The sequence below is a fragment of the Hermetia illucens genome, chromosome 4 (assembly GCF_905115235.1).
Source record: "Hermetia illucens chromosome 4, iHerIll2.2.curated.20191125, whole genome shotgun sequence".
NCBI classification, from domain to species: domain Eukaryota; kingdom Metazoa; phylum Arthropoda; class Insecta; order Diptera; family Stratiomyidae; genus Hermetia; species Hermetia illucens.
This window is the reverse complement of record NC_051852.1, coordinates 42,560,041-42,585,104: the sequence shown is the minus strand read 5'-3', so window position 1 is coordinate 42,585,104 and position 25,064 is coordinate 42,560,041. Positions and strand designations below refer to the sequence as shown.

Sequence of the window (25,064 nt, the reverse complement as noted above, 5' to 3'; positions counted from 1 at the left end):
CATGGTGAGAGTTATTACTTCCTTATCCAACTTCTAAGTGGGCATGGAGGTTTTCGTTCTTACCAGCACACGATTGAGAAAGTGCGATCTCTTGATTGTGCGTTCTGTAATAAAGTGGCGAACGACGCTGAGCACACCATTTTTTATGAAAGGTCGGAGGGCTTTTGTCAGCAGCTTTACTCAGACACAGGGGAAGTCAGGTGCAATTTGTACTACGCGGAGATATTGGAAAAGGTCCAAGCTGATCCCGATCTAAAAGATCTAGGCGGAAATGTCGGCAAGAATCGAAGAATCCAGAAGGGTGATCTCATATTTGAGTTCAAAATATCGAACCTGCGAAAAACTGATGGTTTTCGAACCCAAGTTAAGAACTCACTTGGGGAGTAGGTACATACACCGTGCAAGCATCTTGATGAAGTGACATCCAAAGGAGAAATCTGCACTATCATGAAGGAACAGTTCAAGTTGCAGGAACTTGCCGAGGAGTCCATTGCGAGTTTGCGAAAACCTACTCAAACGGCCATTGTGATTGCCAGTGGACGTAGCACAGAAGTTATTGGCGATCAGGAAAGTTCGAATCAGATGGGTTGTTTGCCATCTGGGAGAGCAGATTTCTTTAAAAAGGACAAATCATACAATAATGTACCCAGTCAGACAGCTAGTGGCTCTGTGTGGTCGAAAACAAACGGGATATACGTGTACAGCTGTTAAACCCCATCAAGTTTGAAACTGTCCGAATTCGAGAAAATGTTTGGCAATCTTGTTCTCAACGCAAGGGGTCGTAGTCCAAGGGTGATTAGTGGTGACTTCAATGATTGGGCTCTTGAGTGAGGTAGAAGAGAAACAAATGCAAGGGTAATAAAATGTTGGCCAACGAATGTTATGTAAACACTTTTCAGAAAAGGGGTTCTGCCTCAATCGTTGACCTAACCTTTGTCAGTGCTGCACTGCCGCGTGGTATGTCGTGGTGCGTCAGCGAAGATTGCACACACAGCGATCAGGAGGCAATCTTTTTTGAGCTATGGGTGGAGCCACAGGGCAGAAAACCACCATACCCGAAACCGAGAAAGATGTCAGACTGGTCGGCAAAGGCTTTAGATAAGCAGGCCTTCATAAAGGTATGGCTAGACCAACCTAATAAAGCAGGCAGAGACCTGCAGAAAGAGCTGTCCATGTGGCACAATGCATCGCGAAAGCATGTGAGGCGTCCAGAAGAGCCAGAAGAGCGGCTCAGAGGGTGGTAGGTAGAATCGGCCAAGGGCAAAAAGAGCCCGTAAGAAGCCCGTAAAACCTTCAAGCTCGCCATCCAACGTACACATGTTCGCTGAGTTGTTCGAAACATGCATGTCCGAGGGGATGTTTCCTGCGGCATGGAAACGGCGGAAGTTAGTGCAACTGCCTAGGGCTGGTAAAACTCCAGGAGAGCCAACCTCCTGCAAACCTATATGTCTTTTAGACACTGTGAATTTTCCTCACTAGGACGAGTAATATACAATAGATTAGTGTTAAAAACTGTATTCATGGAAAGGTTATCGAAGAATGTTGCATACACCGGCCATCACGACGGTGTACTAATCCACCGACAGACAGAGGTGAATTATCACAAACTAAAATTTTAAGATAGGTAGTGAATAAATTAATCGAGATGAGTGCAGAGCGACATGCTAGTTCAAGCAATCGAGATCGCAACCGATCTTACCGATATCGGAAGGAGTGACGCTTCTGATTTTATAACTATCGTTTTTTTTGACAAAGTTCGCAAGTGTAAATCGCAATGCAGTTGGAACAGCTACCAAAAGCAGGAAAACTAGAAGAGTTGTATCACATTCAGGCGTATGAGATCGATCTCTCTAAAAAGCTCGCCTGATAATAGTCGACAGGAAGACAGGATTCAAGTTTCTGGTAGATTCAGGAGCCGATGGGAATTTATAGTTGCAGATATTGAACAGAGTGCGGATTTTCTTGGCTACTATGGTCTGCTGATGGACGTAAGAAACCGACAGATTATCGATAAAGCGGCGAGCTTTAGAGCACCAATCTTTACCGCGCACAGAGAAATACCAGGATTTATTCCGGGAATTAATCGATATTACCATTCCGGTCAGCACAGCAAAGATAACGGGAAGCAGAATGTTTCACTACATCATCTCGACAGGTCCATCAGCAGCGCAACGAGGGCGCATATCAAATCCAGACAAAAGCCGCCAAGGCGGAGTTCGGATCTGTGTTCGTTCAAGAAGTTTGCCACCCCTCTAATAGCCAGCGGGCTAATCCGCTTTACCTTGCACCTACAAAAATGGTGCGTCCGTACGGTGACTACCATTGCCTGAAAAATGTTACTATCCTGGTCAGGTATCCGTTCGCCTACCTTTAGGACTTTTCATATGAACTGCAAGGTTGTAAAATCTTTACAATGTTGGATCTCTTACCAGGAACCTGTAGCATGCGAGGACGTACCCAAGACAGCCGTTATCACGGGAGCCGAAGTGGTTCGGGCTCTTTGAATTTCGGGTAATGACTTTGTCCTAAAAAACGCAGCACAGATTTTTCAGCGATACATAGACACAAGGCCATGAATTCTGCTTCACGTACATCGATGATATCCTGGTCGGTAAATTATCTGGATGACAGATAGCCGAGCACGGATCAAGATCGCTACTGGAAAAGATAACACTAATTCCCGGTTACAAAAAGCCAGCATCGTTGAACCAGTTGAGACGATTTTGGGCGATGGTAAATTTCTATAGGTGCCATTTGTCTAGTATATCGCTTGTTAGCTAGCGGCAAAAACGCGGAAGACGGCCTCAGTTTCTTGGACTCCGGAACTGGAAGATGTGGAAATGAAATGTTAGCTAGCTGACGCCGCGTTACTAAGGCACCAGCGCAGATTCGCAATACGTACTTCGAACATGGCAAGGGGGCCGAGCTTGAGCAATTTAATAATAGCACGTAAGCACCACTAGATTTTTCTTCGAGGAAATTTAGCGAGACGCAAATCCAGCACAGTCGCGAGCTGCATTAGGACAGACAAAACAGTTCAAATTTATATTGTGCAAAAAACCGTCAAAAATTTTCAATCGTGTATATTGTGACCTTGCAATTAAACTTGACTGCTTCGTATCTACTGTCAAGGTTGACAACCTACCGTTTAAAGACTAACGATAATATTCCACATATTCCTAAGCTAAAAATACGTGGGATTTCCTCTACCAAATCATCTACGCGTTTTCTACAGGAAATTGCCTATTGACTGTGACCAACACATACACGAAGCCAGAGGCTGTGAAAATCCGGTCTCAAGGTAAAAAGGAAATAATTTTTGTTCAGGACTATTGAATCTCAAGGATCCACCGTTTGGGATTATTAAATCTCAAGAATGGCACAGCACACGTGGAGAGTGCCTCAAGGCTTGGACTGTTCACGTCGAATCTTGAGGAAATTCCTCTAAATAGCATTGAAAATTGCACGATTCAGGTAATTAGAGAAAACTTTTTCATTCATCGATGGCTGTGCATAAAAAATCTAGTGTAATTTATAGAGGATCTACAGCGGTTCAATTTAATAGACTCATACAAAAAGTGTGGAGATCAAAGATCCTTAACTATAAATTATCTTTCACAGTATGAAATATTTCTTTTTTTCTACAACGAAGTACTATTTAATCAATATATTCAGCTTTTTTCTATCTATTCGTTATGAAAACAAAGGATTTCTTCCTTCATCTTTTTCTTTTGCTCCATGTATCTAACCGAGCACGAGTGCCATTTTCGCCACGTGAAATACTATGCTGACTTGGAGCCATGCCAAAGCTATTTGTCAATGGCTCGGATACACTGAGGCAAAAATAAGGTGCTTTGCATGAAATGTTGCCTGCATTCAGGTCTTGATTCTATGAAATTATTAAATCTTAAGAACCGACATAAATTCAGTATAACTTTGTAGATACGTTTCTGAAAACCAGCAAAGGCGGATGGAACTAGACTGAGGGGCTCCTCCAAGAAGTACAAATCAAAAGATTTTATCCACATCCAGTTGCAATGCAAAATAAAGACAAAAACTGAATGATATCAAAAATGTCGATTATCTTTGAAAACTATCAAAAATCTATTGCAACAAATCTGGTTGGTCAAAAAGCGCTAGCAAAATCCAACAACAATGAAACATAAAAATAGCACAATTACGTGCAACAGCAAGCAACGGCTACAAAACTTCCATAGCTTCCATCATCACTACAAGCTGAAACTGTTCAGACAATAACCTCGTCCTTTTTGATTTTCGGATAGCACAAACGCTCGTAGACTTTCTCCTGCTCCTTTTTGTGACAAGTACAAGTCAGCTCTTCAGGACTATCTCCATGAATTATTGAAAGGGTTGTCGTTGTTATTGTCGTTGCTTGTAAATTGCTGCTGTTACCGACAGGAGTTTCATTGTTACTATGCACCGAAGACGATTTATTCTCATCCGTCTCATCGCCTGTATCTGTTCCATTCTCGGTCGTTGTTACATCACTATTTTCTTCATCGACGGATAATGAGCCACTTTTTGGGGTGGTTTGATTCTCGACAGTTTGCTCGTTTGATTCTTCAGGAGGAGCAGGTTTGTGATTGGACGATGACTCTTGCGGTAGTGATGATGATGACGGTCTGATTTTATGGGTTAGTTTCAGAATATTGAGAACGTTGAAAGGATAGTAAGGATATGATAGAAACTTCAGCATCATAAGATGTTACGAGCGACCTTATCTGAATACTTACGTTGAATGCAAATCCCTGTAAATTGCTTCGTCGGAATGACTTCGTTCATTTGGCGAAAGTTGTGCATGGAAGCCCCTGAAAATATGTTCATCATGAGAGGGTATTAACCGAGTGATACTTTCAAAGAAAGTTTTCTTCATCTTTCCCTAATCTTTGACAAATAGACTCTGATTTAATCAGGCAAAAAGACCTATAATGAACATGAATGCATGGAGATGGTTTTTTGGCCACCACAATACACTCAAGTCCATTCCAGTCATTCGAAGTTTTGAGGCCAATGATTGTACTTACGGAATATTGGGATGCAACTGCTGCACTCTTCTACACAGTGACAATTTTGATAATGTTATCAGCACTCCACGGAAGTTTGTTAAGTCGTAAAGCATGGCAGGCTCGAACAAATCCGCGTCCTTGATTCCAAAATGTGCTTTACATGTTTCCAAGAACAATTTGATATTTTGGCTGCATAAAAACTGCAAATAGATGAAATAAAAGCACAACATTAGTCAACGAAAATATGATATTTATATATGCGGAATGTTGTTTTTAATTTAAGGCTTACATTTTTCCCGATTTTGAATAACAAACCCCAGTATGAATGCATTTACGCACAGAGTGTTGGACTCCCGCAACGGTACGTCGTCAGACCACCAACTAAACACCTCCTTATCGTCAGAGAGCTAGCCTGGAACCGTTATCCCATTACTTCGGGCTAGTTCCCGAACTCTCCCCCGTTGCGTACTTACTACAGTATTATACTTACAGTGAGGACCAAGCCAGAACCTTAAGTCGATCGGGGAGTAAAATACTGCTTACAGTATGGCCTGGCTGTCTGGTTGAACTAGGAGGCTTTGAGGAAGGCAGATTTTCCGAAGATCATATAAAATTGGATGGTAATGCCATGGAGATTGTCGTTCAAATTATCAGGTAGGCTACAGAAGCATGCAACACCACAATACTCAAAAGAAACTATTTACTACATAAAACTTTGAGATGTAGTACCCATGACCCTGATAAAAAGGCTGCGAGGATAAACAACACCGCATGTGCTCTGTTTGTTCCTTCCCTGCCCCAGGAGGTGGGAGAATTAATTGGGCGAGTTAAAAGGAAGCAAACTACAACCTTATACAGTTTCTCTCAGAATAAGGAGTCTTTCACAGAAAATACCTGGACCGTTTTCAACTGAACTCTCCATTTCCGACGCCTCGAATGATACACTACCGGCTATGATTTTAAGGCTTGGACTTCTAAACGAAGATGATTAATATCACCTCGTACTGCAATAACATGGCACCAGGAAGAGCATAGCAAGTCAGCGGTTAACCAGCTATATTTCCCTCGGCGATTACGTAACTTGTCGTGGTCGGGGAGCTCAGTAAGGAAGATCCTCTAGGAAACGGGAGGTAACACCTGAAGCCAAGCTGTAATCAAAACCCCAAGCCAAGGTGTGATTACCGTGCCGAGGCCGAAGTCACAGGGGTTAAGATGAGGCCATAAACGATGAACTCTGGGTACCAAGCGACTCCCAGTTTCAACTAGCCTTGTCTCGGCAAAAAGGGGCTTTGCCGAGGTCGACCTACTTTCCCCGATAAAACTGGGGCCATGGCAGCCAATTATGAAAAAACAAAAAAAAAGTAAACCCGTTAAACAAACACAATTAAGCCTCGATCGTGACGATCCAACCCCGAGTGAAGAGGCAACCCTAAGCTCATCGATAGAGAACCTGAGTCTAGGCTCAGATTCCCCACTTACTCAGGTGGGAACCAATCGAATTGGAACCCAGTCCTTAACGGACGAGCCGAAGCAGGTTCCTTCTGTCAGCACTCCAGACCCCAGGCTCCAATCGGCGCCATCTGCTGAAGTTAAAGTCTTGCCTATGGGTAAGCACCTGTCCACGGACAGCAAACAGTCTTCGGACAAACCACCTCCGGGCAAACCGCCTCCGAGCAACGCACAACCCAAGAGCTGTGACGGCTAGGCCTTCATTTGCAGCCAAGGCTATCGAAGCCGGTTTGCAGCCAGGGCTATCGAAGCCGATGACGACTGTAATCTATCCGGTTACGATACTGAGCAGTGCGAACAGCTTAGGAACAAGCTCCTCCTAGCTGTAAAGATAGCGTCCTCGCAAGGCAATAAGCTTTGCTTTGAGTCGGTTGATGTATGCCGTAAAACGTTACAGCTAAAGTTCGCCATCTTCATCTGAAACGTAGATGATGTGCTAAATTTCCCAAATAAATTTGCAGCATTATAAAGCAGCGACTACACTTATCAATCGTCGGATCGACAGCTGCAAGACATTTATATAGTCAGGGGCCTAAACTTCCAACATACTGACCTGTTGTATGCGAATGGAAGCGATGGAAGACGTTCCCAGAGACAGCAAACCATCTTATCTCGAGGTCGACAGGTGCATACAGCCCTCAACCGAGAGACTGGAATCTGGCATGCAAAGTAGTAAGTAGTTCCATAGGTGTTCCATGAAGTCTGCAGGTCCGGATGGCATCACTCCTGCGTTAGTAATAGAGGGAATGGATGCCCAGGATCTACACATTCAGAATATATATCGCGCATGCTCATACTCCAATTAAATGTCGTGATGTGAAGGTGTTATTCATTCCCAAACTAGGGAAACCCACCTATACAGACGCAAAAAGCTTTCGATCGATCAGTTTAACTGATTACCAATTACCGGCAAGTTTGTGGCAACAGTATGTGACCGCTTGAATGCCACTCTGCATGAAATCCACAGTTGGCGCAATGGACTCACGGTGAACGCTAGGAAGACTGGACTAGTTATGTTCACTAGGAACATCAGGTGGGACAGCTATACCCACCTTAGGAAATCCAGCTGGAACTGTCAAGTATTTAGAAGTTCATTGCGACTCCAAGTTAACGTGAAGCACCATATCCAGGAACAATATCAGAAATCCTGCAGATTGCTCTGATGCTGTAGGAATGCGATAGGTAAGAACTGGGGACTTTCACCAAAACGGATATACTGGATGTATACATCCATTATAAAACCCATTTTGATATATGCATGCATGCATGAACTTTGCTAATATCAGGAAGCTGCTAACGCAGATTCAGAGACTTGGTATCACTAGAGCAATGAGTACTAAGTCGACTGAGGCAATTGAAGCTATCCTAAATTTACTCCCATTCACTTGGAGGTGAAAGGGAAAGGAGCCAATGACGCATACAGACTCAATACCATTGGGGCGTGGAAAGGCGGCCAATCACACGGTCATGCGTCTATCTGGAAATTCATTGACAAACATCCGGTAGTCCTGATGCCGACCGACCATATGGTTTCCAGATTCGTCTTTGAAAAGAGAAGTACTTAAGATGTGGGACATGCTCCTTAAACTACCATATGGAAAAGATTGGGGTAGTGGTTTCGGCTATGTGCAGCCAATGTGACAAGGAGAAGGAGGAGACGGCCCTGCACTTTTTATGCAGCTGCCCGGCCTCCTCAACTTTCAGACGAAGACACCTTGGCAAGGTTTTCTTCAATGAAGAATATGCACACTCTCTGCCTAGGGAGCTGTGCTCAGATTCGCTAAAGCCTACGAACGCCGTAGGCGGGAAGCCATTGAATAGACGATTTATGAGGATAGTAGAATGGGCATAACAATGGCCGGAGTGCTCGGAGCTGCGTCTCCCCACAGTGAACTAAACTAACTAACTAACCAACTATTGTGGCAATAACAAATACAAAGTTATAGACGTCCATCATTACTTGAATAGTCTGTTTTCCATAAGGCCATATTGTTGCCTGGGTTTGTCAGAGCAGATCATATGCTACCTCGCAATATATCCCCTCCATACCTTGAAAATACCAGCAGCCGACACCCTTTCTCTAGTTGCAAGGTATACATTCAGAGTATGCTTCATACCCTCCGAGTACGGGGCTTTTTCCACAACCCTTTTGACCTGCAGCATTCCCCGCTTGGATGAATCTTCCAAGTGCTCTAGTAATCTACTCCTTTATGCAAAGAGCAATTCCCCTTCTAGTCTCTAGGTATTTAGCACAAGAATATCTGATTCTGCGAATCATTTGTTTACTTTTTGCTAATAAAAGTATAGAGGAAATGGCAATTGTTTTCAAGAATTAAATTATTCGACCTTAATTTAGAGCATAACAACAACAACAAAAAAATATTTGTCTATCTATGTAAATGTTGGGAATGGAATATTTTAAGTAAATACTTCTGAATTCCAACTGAAAAAATTTTATCCAGAAGAGCAGATGTTTACAAAGCATATCGCATTTGGAGGTGAATATTGTAAACACTGGCAGCATTAAATGTTAACTTCTGATAAAATTCTTAATATTTAAAGGAACTGTAGTGAGCCCTTATGAGAACTCAGCGATAAATATTCAGAGAGAATTATCCATAATAGTAAATGGTCACCAGCCATCAATCCTCCATAAATATTTACGAATCTGTCATAAAAATTAGTGCAAATGGATTTTACTCAGAATCTCAATTAGATTCAATCCATGTTTTCGGGGGAAGCCCTGTTGTGTGAAAACTTCTGGTCAGCGGTAAAATCGTTGGTTTTTGTACGACGCTTTCGTTGAGAAATAAATAGAAAGTCAAAATGGCAATGGACAGGTTATTCATTACGAAAAGATGACAACTTCATTTCTGGCTATCAGACATAATGAAATCCACTATCACAAGATAACCGACGAGTGAGGGACTGAAAAAAAACTCAAGGAATCGGCAACGATGGGGCGTAGTTGATGTTATTTGTCATTCATAGGGATCACTGGCAATCATATTTCGTCGAGACAGCGTTGAATATTTGGCACAGCTGTCCGAGAAAAAGGGTTGACGATTGACTACTCTCGCACGACAACGACTCAAAAAATCCTTCGAAACTCCTGAAAAATTAGTGAATTGAATAGCCTCTTCATAGTCCGGGTCTAAGGAAGACCTAGAATTTTAAATCAAAACACCAATGATAGTTTATTGAGGTGTTAGTTACCATGGTGCCACCAGCATTCATTTCTACGGAAAATTAGTAAAAACATCGCGAGCAGTGTACCAAGCAGATATTTTGGAAGCCATTGTTAAACCTCTGAGTCAATCGTCATCATCATCAACGGCGCAACAACCGGTATCCGGTCTAGGCCTGCCTTAATAAGGAACTCCAGACATCCCGGTTTTGCGCCGAGCTCAACCGATTCGATATCCCTAAAAGCTGTCTGGCGTCCTGACCTACGCCATCACTCCATCTTAAGCGGGGTCTGCCTCTTCTTTTTCTACCATAGATATTGCCTTTATAGACCTTCCGGGTGGGATCGTCCTCATCCATACGAATTAAGTGACCCGCCCACCGTAACCTATTGAGCCGGATTTTATCCACAACCGGACGGTCATGGTATCGCTCATAGATTTCGTCGTTATGTAGACCACAGAATCGTCCATCCTCATGTAGGGGGCCAAAAATTCTTCGGAGGATTCTTCTCTCGAACGCGGCCGAGAGTTCGCAATTTTCCTTGCTAAGAACCCAAGTTTCCGAGGAATACATGAGGACTGGCAAGATCATAGTCTTGTACAGTAAGAGCTTTGGCCCTATGGTGAGACGTTTCGAGCGGAACAGTCTTTGTAAGCTGAAATAGGCTCTTAGTCAATCCCTTTTCAAAAAATATGTGGCTCGAAAACAATGTCTTCAGTTTTATTTCTGCAGATAATTAGCCTCCTGATAATCCAGACCTTAATCCATTAGACTGCAAATTAAAGTCAATTTTAGGGAGTATGATGTCCTCAGAGACTTAATATCGACTGAAACGCACTGTGGAAACTTTTAGAATGGACATAGTGCGCACCGCCATAGATGACTGACTGTTCCTTCCTGGTAGGTATAGTCTCCTCAATAGTTGCACTTAATTTTTCAATGCCCGTTTCCGATTCCACAGAAGTGTTCTATTCCGAGTTGAAGTATTTCTGCTCCCTTCTTCGCCAATTCGTCCGTTACTTCATTCTCTTCTAACCCAATATTTCCTAGAACCCAGAGTATCCAGATGGTATTGCGCGAGTCGAGTGTGTTCAGTTGCTCAAGGCATTCCCATACTAGTTTGGGCTTCACCTGGTTTGACCTAAGTGCCTTGCTCACCGCCAAGCTGCCAGTTATGTTCCGACTCATAAAGATGCTTTCGAGGTTGAAGGAGGCGAATCTACCTATGGCGTACATATTCATCTGGCACTGAAGTCATTACGACTTGCGAACCAACAACAATAAAGTTACTTTCGCTGTTTGAGCGAAAACCTGGAAATTTAGGCACCCAAACCTCAGAACCATGTTAAGGTGGCTACATGGAAGCAGCTCACCAAAAGTTACTCCTACTGTTACTTGTAAACTTCAAACAACAGTAAACATCTGTCTTCGCTGAGCCATTGGGAATGAATAATTATGCCGACATATGACGGAAATGGCAGTGAATAGGCCATACAGTTCTTAGATATGCGATGCAGTGAAAGGTTCGTAGGTATAAGAATGGCGATAACAATCTTTCCGAGCCAGTCACTAGCATAAACGTAACATATATGAAAAATGTTTAGCGATGACTACAATAATTAATGCCAGCATCATATTGCAAGTGGCCTTTTCCGTACGTGTCGGTGGGACGCTTATATTACTCTCGGCATGAGCACTACAATCACCCGGGTGAAGTAGTAACCAGTCGGCTCGAACGCAACTTTGCTATATTTCTAACCCTGGTAAACCGCGTATTAATGGTGGACCGCACCTTAAACTAAAGGAAACACATTAGTTAATATAAATATATAAATAGACCGAAGGACAGCTAGTTAGTTAGTTAGTTCAAACTAACATAGGAAGTATAGAAAGGGGGCTCCTTCTGGAGAGCTACAGAGCCTGTAATGGACTTCCTGTGGCTGTTGATATTCAGCAATTGCAGTGCTGCAATATTAGGAGGTCTGCCTGCTGCAGTATTTAATGCTACAGATGGAGAAATGAAACTAGCGAGTACTGATGGATGAGAAATCGATGGCTTTGAGATCGCCACCTATTAAAGTGGGCTTTGCGGAGCCGTACGAGATCTGACTTCCTCAATAACATCTCTTTCTTTTTCGTCAGTCTTCGTCCCGTTCACAAGCGGAGTCGGCTCGCCGTGATCGGTTTCGCCATTTGGCCCTATCAAATGCCTGGTCTGGATGCAATTTAGAGGCTTTTAAATCCGCATCCAGCGTATCAAGCCACCGTTGTTTCGGCCGCCTTTTGGTCGTTTACCATCAACTTTGGTGTTTAGGTCAATCTTAGCAAGTGAATTGCCGTTTGCGCGAATTACATGACCACACCATTGAAAACCCTTCTCTCGCAATTTTTCCACGATCGGTGCAACCCCATATCGATCACATATATCCTTATTTCGGATATGATCAAAACGTGTCACGACACTCGTCCAACGCAACATCTGACGCGACACGTTTTGATCACATCCGATATAACTCAATTAATCGTCATTACAGATATTTACAATTGTTCTAATTTATCCCCTCCAAAATACTCCCTTTGGGGGCGAATACATTTCTCCCACCGGTTTTTCCACTGTTCCATGCATCTGCAAAACTCGGTTTCACAGATGTTGTTCAGCAATTCCTGTGTTTTTTTCCTTGATCTCCTCGTTATCGTCTGAAACCGCTGTCCTTTCATTGGGTACTTTAGGAATAGCCAGAAGTCACACGGAGCCAGGTCAGGAAAATACGGGAGATGTGGAAGGGTTGGTAAAAAAACTTGCGAATAAGGAGCGCAGTGTGACAAGTGGCGTTGTCGTGGTGGAATCGCTTGTTGCCCACAATTCTGGCCTCTTCCAACGAATCTTTTGGTGGAAAGTTCTCAGGGTTTGGAGGTATAGATAACGATTGATTATCTTACCTTGTGGGAGGAATTCATGATAGATGACATTCTTCGAATCGAAGAAAACCTGGCTAGCTTTTTTTGGTTTTGGTGAATTTTTTGACTTCCACTGGGACGACCACACGGTGATCTCCACGTCGTTGCCATAAACCCTCCTGACAAACCTTCAAGCGATGCGCTTTTTGATTCTCTGTCATCAATCATGGAATGAACTTGGCAAGCAAAATTGTCCAATCGACGTAAGCCATATCGCCAAAGTCATCGGCAAGCGGGTAGATATAAAAGGCAGGTAAAAAGATGACGAGCAAGTCAGCGGGACGAGTACTATTTTCGAAGGCAGTAGATCTCGATCATTGAAAAAAAGACAGGAGTAAAGTAGTTGACAAGGAGAGTCAAGGCGAAAATTAGACCAGAAGTAATCATTATATCCAACAGGAGACGCTGATATTCTGCGGAAAGACAAAACCGAAGGCAAATTGAATTGACTAGGAGAGGAGGTGAGTCGTATTAGACGGACTCAAGAAGAAGTTAAATCAGAAGATAAGACCCACGAAAATATCCTGTCGGAGGCTTTTGAGAAAAATTGTTGCCGAAGCTTCCCCACGTTTCAAACACCATACACCGATCGACTAACGATGTTGGAGCAAGGAGTTAAAAAAAAAATTTCTGTGAAAGGAATGCTAACAGCAAGGCGCCGGGCTTAGGTAGAGTTCCTTAGAGATCACTTACTTTATTAGAACGACACCGGATGCATTTCCTGAAGCCTCCAAAGTAAGTGTTATAGAAAGGATATTTCCTGCGTCATGAGAAAACGGGCTAATTCTGCTACTGATAATGAAAGACCGAATAGATCTTCTTATCGCCTGATATCTCTTCTACACTGAGAAAAACCCTATGAGGGAGGTCAATCTCCGATAGACTACTCTCTACCATTTGAACTGAAGATGAATTTTGAGAGAACCAAAATGGATTTTGTCGAGTTCGATGATGAAATGAAACGAAATGATCGTGATAGTGAAATTAGCAAGAATACTGTGAGGGAGTGATCCTAGACGCCAAGAATACGTACTTTGTACAGATAAGGCTCCGAAGTATTTCATCAAACCTGTAGAGGGCCACTCTCTGTAAGAAAATCCTCTTATAACAACGTATGACGGAACGACGTGAGTATGCTGCCGCAAGACTCTGTGCTGGGGTATCTCTTCTGGAATGTCATTTTTATTTGTCGTACTTGTCTCGGAGGAGGTATGATGTCCTCGCAAAGAGCTTTTATAAGTAAAGGTGGTACAATTTATCAGTGTCACCAGAAGAAAATTGAAGGGTAACGAGTAACGAAACCCACCGAAAATAGCGACAAAGATAGACACAAAAGGATTGGTAGACCCACAGCCTGATTCCCAAGAAGTGGACTTCAAGACATGAGGATGTGAACTTCCATCTTACACAATTCCTTGTAAGGCATAGAGGACATTATAGGAGCTGGTTGCTCAAGTTTGCCCTTACTATTTCCCCAACTTCCCCGATTGGAACAATACACCCCAAAACCTAGAATATTCCCTAATTTATTGTATAAGGTTGCAAGGGATAGAGGTGATGTGGGCAATAGGTTGAATACTGTGAACAGAGAAGATAATTCGAGAATGAGATAAGTCTGTATTTCTCCTGTTCACTACTTTGTGGTGTGTAGGGCATCCACACAATTTCAGGTGTCAATGAGACTGTTTCAGTTTCATTATTATCACACTTAGTGTTGTATAAGTGATAAGCCAAGATGACCGTGATTCTAACCTGGGGTAACGTGTTCGAGAGGCTGTTGCTCAAAATCTCTAAAGCTGGCTGGTGTTAAATTCTACAATTTAAGTACCCCAAGACCAGCGGTCGATGGAGGTGCTCCCAATGACAAGGTAGCAAGTGGACTAACCCCAGAACACTCAGAGCAGCTACATAGTGATCAAGGATGCCATTGCATGCCCCAGGTTGCAATTGACAGATAAGAATTATTACTGACATTTTGTAGTTGGGGAATATCGTCAAGTGATATATTTGAAGACAAATAACGTATCATTCCATTCCATTCCTTCGACTGGATCCAGACGTTCAGTATAAAGAAAATACAATTAACACCTGTTCCCAAAAAGGAATAACAAAGCTTAAACATCATAAAGAAAGCTGAACACATCAAAGTATGTAGAAATGACACCAAATTTCAATAACAGACTTAGTCAGCTATAAATCACACGAACATAATCAAATCTACCCCGAGTAGCTATCAATTTCTCATCTTTCTGCATAAAAGATCGACTTTATCGAACATTTCCATTTCAATTCAAATCGAATAAAGACCCCTCTCCAGAAAAAGGAAAATTCAAATATGATATCTTCCGCCGCCTCAGCAATTCTATTAATATCTCGCTAGAAATAGGATCCCTTTTTCTTCATTACAGGCTTCAATCCACTTAAAAAAAGTTGTGTATTCATCTTTTGTTTACTCTTGAGAGGTTTTCATGTTTATCCACACGTGGGTGCTAGCTAGGTGAGAGTTTGACACTCTGCTCGTCTTCCTGTTTTTCCGCCTGGTTTTCTCTTATCCAATAAAAAAGAAAATAAACACAAATTTAATCGAAAAACCAAGAAAGAAACACAGCGGATCTAAAGATATTGCCTTCTTCTTTTACGACCCTTATTTTCCGGTTGGAAGGAAATTGAAATTTTAAAGTCACTTTCCACGGTGAGGGGCTTAGGATGGGATTTGATGACGGTCTGAATTTTCATGAAATTTCTCCGGCGTCTATTATTTGATTTGTCTGACCTCCACGTTTTGGGGATTCAACTTCTGCAGTGGTAAATGGAGGAAATGTCGCTCGCATTTGGTATTTTGGAGGACGGTTAAGTGTAGCATTTTCTTTTGTGATTCCAATTGAATTGATTGCCTATTGTAAACAAATATCAAATATTTATGAGATGGTATGTTCCGGTGTATCTCCGGGGAGCTTTTCGAATGAAATATGTGACAATTTCATCAATAAATTTATTGGAGCGAAAAATAAACATTGGAATTCGACAAGACAAACTTGTAACATGATTAAATGTAAACAATTTTTAGCAGGGTGGATTGCCCCGACGTAGTGTGGTGTTTAATTTCAACGATGATGCATGGTAGAATTTTCATTTATTCTTTAGATAAAAGACATTTATTACCTCAAATCAAATCACACCCGTTTGACAAACATGTGGGAATAAATAGGTTCCGCGTCCTGAACCAAAAAATATACGAAAAACTAAAGCAATGGAAACTAGCAAGGCACACGAAGGTGGTTTGAACGATAGGATGGGTCTGAAGTGAATATTAGAAAGTCGTACCTTTCGGCCTTAAGTCCCAATGTCAAAAACCCTCGACCAAGGATTTTTAAATTAACACTCCATAACATGATGATATGATAGGTTTCTGAAAGGAAAAAGCACGCTGATGTTGATATATTCTCGTCTATAGAATAGAATTGGGATTAAAACGCACAAAAGAAGAAAAGAAAGAGACAAACTGCGCGATGCCCCAAGTCACTGAGGTGTCAACTTCACCATATTGGTCTCGAACACCAATCCCGATGGACCTGATTGTGATGGTTCCAACTTCAAAACGAATATAGACAAAGTGAGGATCAGAATTGGCTCAAATTATGAATAGTATTCGAGCTTCGGTGAAGCTAAACGTGGCTCTATTAGAAGATGTAACTTGAACGAAAATTAGTCCTAAGGAAGAGCTGTTGGCAAAGGGCATCGGCATTCGCAACCAAGCCAATATTCTGGATGACGAGGACTAAGGACGTGTCTTGTGAAGTTGTTAATTCACGCGTTCAGGCGTTCTTCTTCCTATAACCCGCAAAAAATGTAAATGACTTTTGAGAAGCAGTTCCATATCTTCTTAGAATTTATTGGCCGAACCTATACGAAGTTTGGGTTTAGTCTTATTGGTGATTTTGTTGCGTCTCGACGCTCTGCACAAGTTCGATTTTGGTTATTGTTGTTTCGCGAAAGGAAAGATACCCCAGGACCTTCTGCACCCATAACTGTCGAGGTAGAACCCCAACTAGAGTTCCAGGTTACGTTGGCGGGCGTCGCTACGGACGCCATCTGATATAACCATACGCCCGTGGGGCTGGCAGAGGAATCAGTCACGGTCATCGCGGATGTTCTGGGGAAGGGCTACTAAGCTTCACTCAAAAAATAGCTCATCAAGGACCTGTCATTACGTAAGACAGCAAAGTTGAATCATTTGTTGACGAACTTGACTGTTGACGACTGCAGTCAGCTGCTACGTGAAGTGAGGCAGCTGGGTGGGGACGAGTTGGCACGAAGCTCCTGAAGTTTTTGTGGCTTCGGCGACCGCCGGAGGGCACGCAGGCCGTGTTAGTGTGTCCCGATGGCGACTTCTTGGAGCTATTGGTTGCGACAGCTAATAAAATACACGAGGTGCACGTGCGCTCCGTGAAGTATCTTGCGAGATTACTGAGGTAACGGAAATGCGAATGTAAATGGTTACCGTCACAACCAATATGGCCGCACTGACAGCAACACATCGCCTAACAGTGTACGAGGTCTTGGTCCTCCCGTCACTAGATCCAGGAAATTATATCCACAGCAGCTCAAATTAATGCAGCAAACGTTTCACCCATAAACACTTACAAGTACACGTCAATTTTGGCTTGTATAGGACTTCTTCATGATGCAGCATCCCCATATTAGGCATTGACTTCCTGCTTCACAACCTCTGTTAAATCCGTAGCAACAATTTCAACCTGTTCGCACAACAACACCCTTCCCATTATTCCCATGATGCTTATGTTCAGCACTTCGACGTGGTGCGTTGTTTAACACCCCAGAAGCTCGCTACTATACAGAAAGAACTTGAACAACTCTTTAGGCAGGGTTTATATAGACCCTCCGACAGCTGTTAGTCATTTCCACTCCATTTAGTTATAAGTGTGAGGACGAAGAGCGACCTTGTGGAGATTACAGACGCCTGAATACTCAGATGGACCCCATGCCATTCTGCAGAGACCCTGCACATTACTTAGCAAACTGACGTCATTCCTCAACCTGGATCTCACCATGTCCCACCATCATACCTGTAGCGAAGATATTCGATTTGGAACTCTTCGAGCTCAGGCTTATGACTTTTGGCCTGGCGGCGCAAACTTTCCGAAGACCCATCCACTCTGTATTACGAAACTTGGACTTCTATTTCGTCTACTTGAATGATGTCCTGGTTACCTCCTCCAGCAAGTTCGAGCATTTGGCACACCTCGAGTGTATTTTTCGACGCTTCTTTGATCATGGCCTAGTTCTGAATACTGAAAAATACAAATTTCTCCTACCGCACGTGAAATGTTTAAGCTACTTCATTTCCCTGGCGGACGATCGCGAGTTTTACGCTGTCTAAAATGGTAAAAGAGCTCAGAAGGTTCTTAGGCATGTTAAACTGACACCGTCGTTTCCTGCCCAAAGCCGTTCAGTAGCAGTCCCTCCTTAACGCCTTCCTGTCTGGACCAAAAACCAAGGAATCGAGGGAGGTTTGGTGGCCTGCAGCAGCTGTTCAGGCGTTTGAGACCACCGACCAGCTGGTTGACGATACCCTTTCGATATTCTCTGAACAGGATGCACAGCGAGCCGTGTTCGTCCGTCGTGGTTCAGATATCACAACTGGTGATTCGCTAGAAAGTGAATAAGCCGTTGAATTTCCTCTCGAATCCCGCTCGGGAACTACAGCGCTTACCATCGTGAGCTATTAGCCGCCTATTTGAGCATCAAGTTCCTTCGTTTTTCCCTCGAAGGCAAGTCGTTCACGGACCATAAACCTGTAACTTTTAACTAACGGCAGAAAAGCCAACAGAGCATCCCTTTGCCAACTTCGGCATTTGACCTTCAGCAGCCAGTTTACATTAGACATTCAACATGGCGCTTTGTCCGGATATTAGAGATAAACATCCAAGCGGCAATTGATTTTTCACGGTTCCCGGCATTCGGACAACGAACTGGCTGATTGCTAACAAATATTTCTGACCGTTCATGAATAAAGACGTCAATTCTTGGGCCGGAAAGTGCATCCCATGTCAGAAGTGCTAGGTATGTTAAGAAAGAAGTAAGTATATTCCCTAGGTTAACAAAGCGCTTACACACCATTGTAGGTCCTTTGCGAAACCCGTATGGTTACGAATATTGCTTCACCATCATTGATCGGTTTACGTGGCAACCTGAGGCAATTCTTTTAAAGGACATTACATGCCAATCATGTGCTGAGGCCCTATATCGACAGTGGATTCCGTACTTTGGTATTCCAGCCGAAATAATCACAGACCGGGGAATGCAATTCGAATCTGCTTTCTTCACGGAACTTGAAAAGCTCCTCGATGTCAAACGTTATCGAACACCTGCATACCACCTGCATACCACCTGCAGCCCAAATGGGATGCTGAAACGTTTGCATCAGACACTAAAGGCCGCTATTATGGTACGGAGCGATCCGTCCTGGTCGCGGATCTTGCTTAGCCCCGTACAGCCTCCAGTGAAGAGTTTGCTGCCAGCTTTGTTGATCTAGTGTACGGCGAGAACCTACAACTGCTCGCTATCTTGTCTCTTGTAGGTTCATATAAGAAGGTAGACATTTCTTCTTAATGCTCCAAACCAGTTGAAGCACGCATAGCTTCAAATCAATAAAGATGATCTAATGAGACGAATACTGCTTTATTACAAATCGAACAATAAACTTGCCCTACGGGATTGTATAAAGTGTAATTGGTGAAAAAAAACGACCTCATGAACTGTAGGGGATCTTGAGAGAAGACGAGGGTTAAAAATAATTTTATGGATCCTTAGTTGGTTCCCCTTTTATCCTTTAAGAGTCAACCTGCCTGCGAAAAGCCTTTCAGTTTCCTCGTTTTTAATGTTATTTATTGTCACTTCCTTTATAATATAAAAGACGAAATCGGGCTATGGTTTCTTCCTGGGCAGAAGTAACTCATCAAACGCTGCCTCATCTCTGCTCTGCTTGGATCACACTGCTTCCAGAGCACTGGTGAGGCAACGTCTGATGAATTGTCTCTGACCTGGACGAAACTGTAAACTATCTTCGTCGAATATTTTTGATCACTTGAGTGCTAAGCTACAAAAGATGGATCCATGTACCCAGAAAATTGGTAGCAAGTTGTTTTGGTCCGGTCCAACACCAAGTGGATGCGGGGATTTGAACGAGTAACAGATCGACTCTCTATATTAAGTTGCAAGTAAACACACGCTAGTGGATACGCAGCCAATCTAAACAATTTAAAGTGATCCGCATAAATTAAGCACCGAAAAAGGGAATGAATGTCATATTAATACAAAGTGGAAATAAAAGGGGACCTAGTCTAGCTTTGTGCACCTCCAAAGGAAGGAGAGTCAAAAGGGGATGAGTAATCATTAAAACATAGTTCATAACTAGTTTAGGGTCACTGCTTTTGATAACAAGGATAATAAGGCCCTCTTGAAAACCATGTATAGAAGGAGAGAGACACATTATTTAAAATCAATAAGGAAAAGGTTAAGAAGTTCATCGCAATCAGGTCTGGCTTATCAATAAGGACTCTAAAACAGTGTGCACTTAAAGGAGGCATAGAAGCAGCAGGGGAGCAAGATGTACACCCGGAAAAGATTCTTAATAGGTACACCCGGAAAGTAGTAGGCTTGTTGCTGAGAATTGTCAGTAAAGCCAGCCAAATGCCATGGTAGTAAGGAAAGATTAAGTGGGGTTACCAAAGCAGCTTGAAATCCTTTAAATTAGTGACTTCTGGAAAACTGAAGCTTCTTCCATAGGGCACGTCTCAGGCGAATGCTTTTATTGGTCTCGCAGTTAATCAAGTTGGATAAAAGCACATGGGAGAAGAAGGAACATACGAGGGGGACCCAATTTCATATACATTTTGAGGAATAAAAATAAAATAAATCGCAGGGGATGGATCCGATGAGTGTTACGCCGTTTTTAATCAAAAACTGCATTATGGAATAGGCAGGAGCACTGCCATGGTGAAAGAACCAGTCGTCTGGACGCAAAAGATCTGCCCTTTCATCCTGGTACTTTGCCTCAATCTTTTCGACACTTCCAAGTATAACTTTTGGTTGACAGTTCGACCCGAGGAAACGATTTTTGCGTGCACAACACCTCTGCAATCAAAGACACAAATGAACATTGTCTTAATGTTTGGCTTCACTTCGCGAACTTTTTTGGGGCGAGGAAAGCCACCTGCTGCTGATTTGCTTCGGGATAGCACAAGGAGGCAACGAACAAATTTGGCGGGGTTGGTATCCAACAGACATTTCTCCATTTTTAAAACGTGAAAACCACTCGTAAAATTTGATTTTGCTTAGTTTCGGCGGTCGATTTCATCAAGAGGAAACAAAATTTCTCAGCGTTTTCGAGGAAACGGAAAATATTGTTTTATATTGCTTCAGATATTAGAACCCGACACAGTTTACCCGGAGTTTAACTCGTAGGTGGTTCCAATTACTTTCGGAATCCTGCTGAAATAGGTGCATTGCATCAGTTAGCGACACGTTGCGTCAGCTATTGCACTCCAAAAAATGGAGAATCATAGGATCAAGACCAATCGCAAATGAGAAACAAAAAAGGTCAATATACCAGAGAGAAAGAAAAATTAGCGGATTACCTAACCATTAAGAGACGAGGTATGTAATATTCAATACATAAAAATTGAGTGAAGCGGATTTGGACAAAATCGATGTTAATTACCGAGTTCGGTTTCGTCCAGGGCAGAGGTAACTCATCAGACGCTGTATCATCTTAATGATAGATATGCTAAGAGGAGGAGAAATGCATTGTCTGGCATTTAGCGGGAAGAGATTTGAAAGACCATCGGGAACAGATTCGATATTGGCGTCAAAATTCTTAGTAAGGAAATCAACTAGAGAAAGGGTGGAGAGAAGACATGAAGCAGTTTGAACTCTATTAATAATAGTGATCATCAGTGGCGCGTGAATCTAATTGGATCTAGGCCTTGAAGCGTATTAGAGGGTTTACTGTAACGGTACATTAGGATGCAATGGGGTCAGTTTTGTTCTTGCAGTTATTGCAAAATATTTCGCAAGATAATTGGGAGAATTAGATAGTTTTACCGGTTTTAGAGTTCCATTCTATACAAAAATAAAAAGTTAGCTTCAGAATTCAAAATATGGTCCTTCGCTTGCCATACATTTCCGCCATTGATCGAATAGCCTTCCAAAGAAAGATTCTTGTACGGAAATGTCCACCCACGAATCCAACGTTCCATTTCCAGATGCATGTTATCGTCTTTTACCCCAAACGGTTGAGTTTTGCCGCAGACGCGGAGGGCTCGTCGAGCGAAACTGATAATTTCTTATGCTTCGGATTAAAGGCAAATTCATTTTCTGGCCTTGGTCACGATCTGATGCAAAACCTCACGAACACAAGTGTCCAGCGTGGAAATGCTTTTACTCACCTTTTTTCCCTAATTGAGCAGGAATTGCAAAACATGCCAAGGATGTTATTTAGTTGGCTCGAAAGTCGCCAATTTTGTATGTGGTGGCAGAGATCGAGGGGATTGTTGTTGAAATTCTGTTGCACTGAAACGCTTGCAAAGTTGTGGAACATTCTATGATTTAGCATGCAAGCATGCTTCCATTACGTTCGTTAAGTCGGCTTTATGGTCCTTAAATGAAGGACAGTTGCCGGGTTGGAATGATCCCATGCATCCGTACACTGGAAGGACTGTTGTTATTGTATATTGGTTCATGAAGATTTAAAAACAATGATTAAGTAACACAGCTAAATAACAATAGTGAATAGCGAGATGAAAATTCCACCAGGCATTTACTGGGAATTAAAATATTCGTGTTTCTAAAACATTTATGTTACTATGATAAAAACTGAGCTAGACAGAGTGTAGAGGAAAGAGGTGATACTATTTTCAATAAAGTTAGCCCACAACGCACATATATTTTGCAAGGTTATGCTAATGAAGATAAACGAAATCCTAAAGAAAATTAATCTGCCCTGGGAAGAGAAGCAAATTTGCGATAGAACCATAATGGACTCGGCCTTTTTGTGGTTTTGCCCATACTGAGTTTTTATGTCCGTAAATACTTGAACGTCAAATGATACAATAGGGAAATACTACAAAGTAAACACGTTTCTTCAGCAAGGATAACGTAATCACTTTAAGCACTTCAAACCATGTTCTCATTCCCCTACTACGCTTAGGACGCAAGATAAATGGCTCACACGTGTCCACATCCTTTCCACATTCAACTATATTTAGAATGCCACTCTCATTTATCTTTGTTTTTGTCTTACGGATACAGCCTCGAACAACACCATCTTTTTATTACATAATCCTGTTGCGGAGTTCATCTTGTCGGTCGTACAATCAATATTCCAACCTGTCGAGCCATTATGTCTTCATGTTCACTCAAGGACAACAAATATCAATTTTCGTCTGCTCCATAGCAGGCTGTAGCCCTGCTCCCTAGGTCCCTTTGTCAACCATGAAATTAACTATTTACATAATTACACCAACCGCTATTGTATCCATGCGAATGGACTTGGGTCTAGCTCAAATCCAGGCGGTTTGATACTGGCGCCAATTATTCGAAAATTTAATAATGGTCAGGATGATGTCACCATTTTTCTTACATCCAAAACGTCTTGGGTATCATTTGGGTAGAAATTATCAGAGCCAAACAACGGCAGACAAAAAACATTTCACGCTAATTATGCTCTATATCAAATCTTGACAAATAAGAACGGCTGCCGCAACAGGTCTGATAAAGCTCCAGTTCTTCTTGTTGTTATATTTAATTGTTGTTTTCACCATGGCTTCGGGGCGAAAAACAACCACTCAATTCCCAGGTGTAAGAACGATTAGGCAAAGTAGTAGAACAAGAATTGAATTGATTCCAAGAAACCATCAAATCGGCTGATTTTTTTGGGGGATCATTCGAGTAAAAGAGAAAACCTGTTTAATGTCCATTTTTAAGGTGATTTGTTGATGTTATCTTTGCCAAAGCCGCCAGGGCTCCTGGCGGTCCGCGGCGGTCATGTTTATAATGGCGAATATTAATAAAGCACCACAAAAGAACAGAAAAAATATTAGATCGGATCAAGGGGGGTTCATTGCTTCGAAAGAATGGGGCAATTTAAAAGGGAAAGAGTATACGGAATTTTGCTACTTTTTTTATTTCGCCGTACCTAAGCCCAAGTTTAAGATGCTAAGATGTTGAAGGTCACGATGCAGAGAAGTTGCTGGAGAAGCAAATGCCGGGAAGATTAAGTATTTACACGGGATTTATCATTTTCTGCATGTTTTTTATGAAAATTACAGAATACCATATATTTTTAGATTGTACGTCCAAATGATGTTCGTTTTAAAGTTAGTATAGAGAGAGATTTCTGTTCTATTACGACAATGATTTTTTTAAGACATGTACATTCCCCCACCACGCGATTAATGATGCAAAGCATTTACTTTGATGGGAGGGAAGAGTGCGAGGAAAAAAGAGTTGAAGCTTAAGATTACCAGCATAGAAACAAATTGTGACAACCACAATTACTGAAGAAATAGATTTTATCTAAAAATTAAGGAAAGGTTTGTGACGACATGTGATACCTAAGCAATAGACTAGAAAAAAAGGAAAAGATATGACTGTCAAAGTGGACCAGCAAAATTGAATTCATTCCAGACGGGCAGGAAGTGTACTATCAACTAACTCCTGCCAAGAGAGGAGAGAAAAAGCGAGAATTTCCCTCCTCTACGATGGTCATAGCTATTGCCATGCTAGAATCTGCAGTGTCCGAAGATATCTATAGGTTTCCCAGATGATAATTTAACCTGCAGTGACCATTGAGTATTCCAACTATGATCCGGAGGCTCTTTGAGGAGAGATTTAAACAATTTTCGCTATCCCCCCATGAGCATCCTGGACTGTTTCGTTTCGCTTGCCATCAGTAGTTCGGAATATTGCCTGGAAAGAACATCAATCTTCCTTTGATTCAGGCAGTTCACCTCAACGCTGATAATCTATTCTGAAAATTTATCTCCTTGTCTGTATCTGCAAATGTAGAGGAATCAATCATGGAAGGACATCTAAGAATGCCGTTAGACAAGTCCCACTGATACACAAGAAAGCTTTCCAAGACTTCCAGATTTGTGTAACCCCTTGGCTGTTGAGTTGACCTCTGTTTTTCTGCCCCGATTCCGCCCTATAAAGTGCATTGTTTTCGGAGCGAATCCCCATTTTTCCCTGTTATGGACCTGCAAGTCATTAGAGCCCATGTAGCTTTCAGTCATATGCTTTCAATATGTATCTGTCTACGACTTGATTCCAAATATTTGCTTATTGTTTCACTTCCAT

General features: G+C 42.3%; 1 protein-coding gene across 2 annotated transcripts in view; it reads right to left on the bottom strand.

The window, feature by feature from the left end:
* The window catches only part of LOC119655045 (protein vav), a 109,592-nt gene that overhangs the window by 31,146 nt on the left and 53,382 nt on the right, over positions 1-25,064 (bottom strand). Inside the window, exons 2-4 of one of the 2 annotated variants that reach the window (XM_038060731.1) lie at positions 5,046-5,227; positions 4,755-4,829; positions 4,259-4,643 (exon numbers count right to left, since the gene is read on the bottom strand). In XM_038060731.1, the coding sequence (XP_037916659.1) occupies positions 4,259-4,643; positions 4,755-4,829; positions 5,046-5,227 (642 nt within the window). The remainder of the gene's footprint in view (positions 1-4,258; positions 4,644-4,754; positions 4,830-5,045; positions 5,228-25,064) is intronic. The other variant, XM_038060732.1, reaches the window with a different exon arrangement.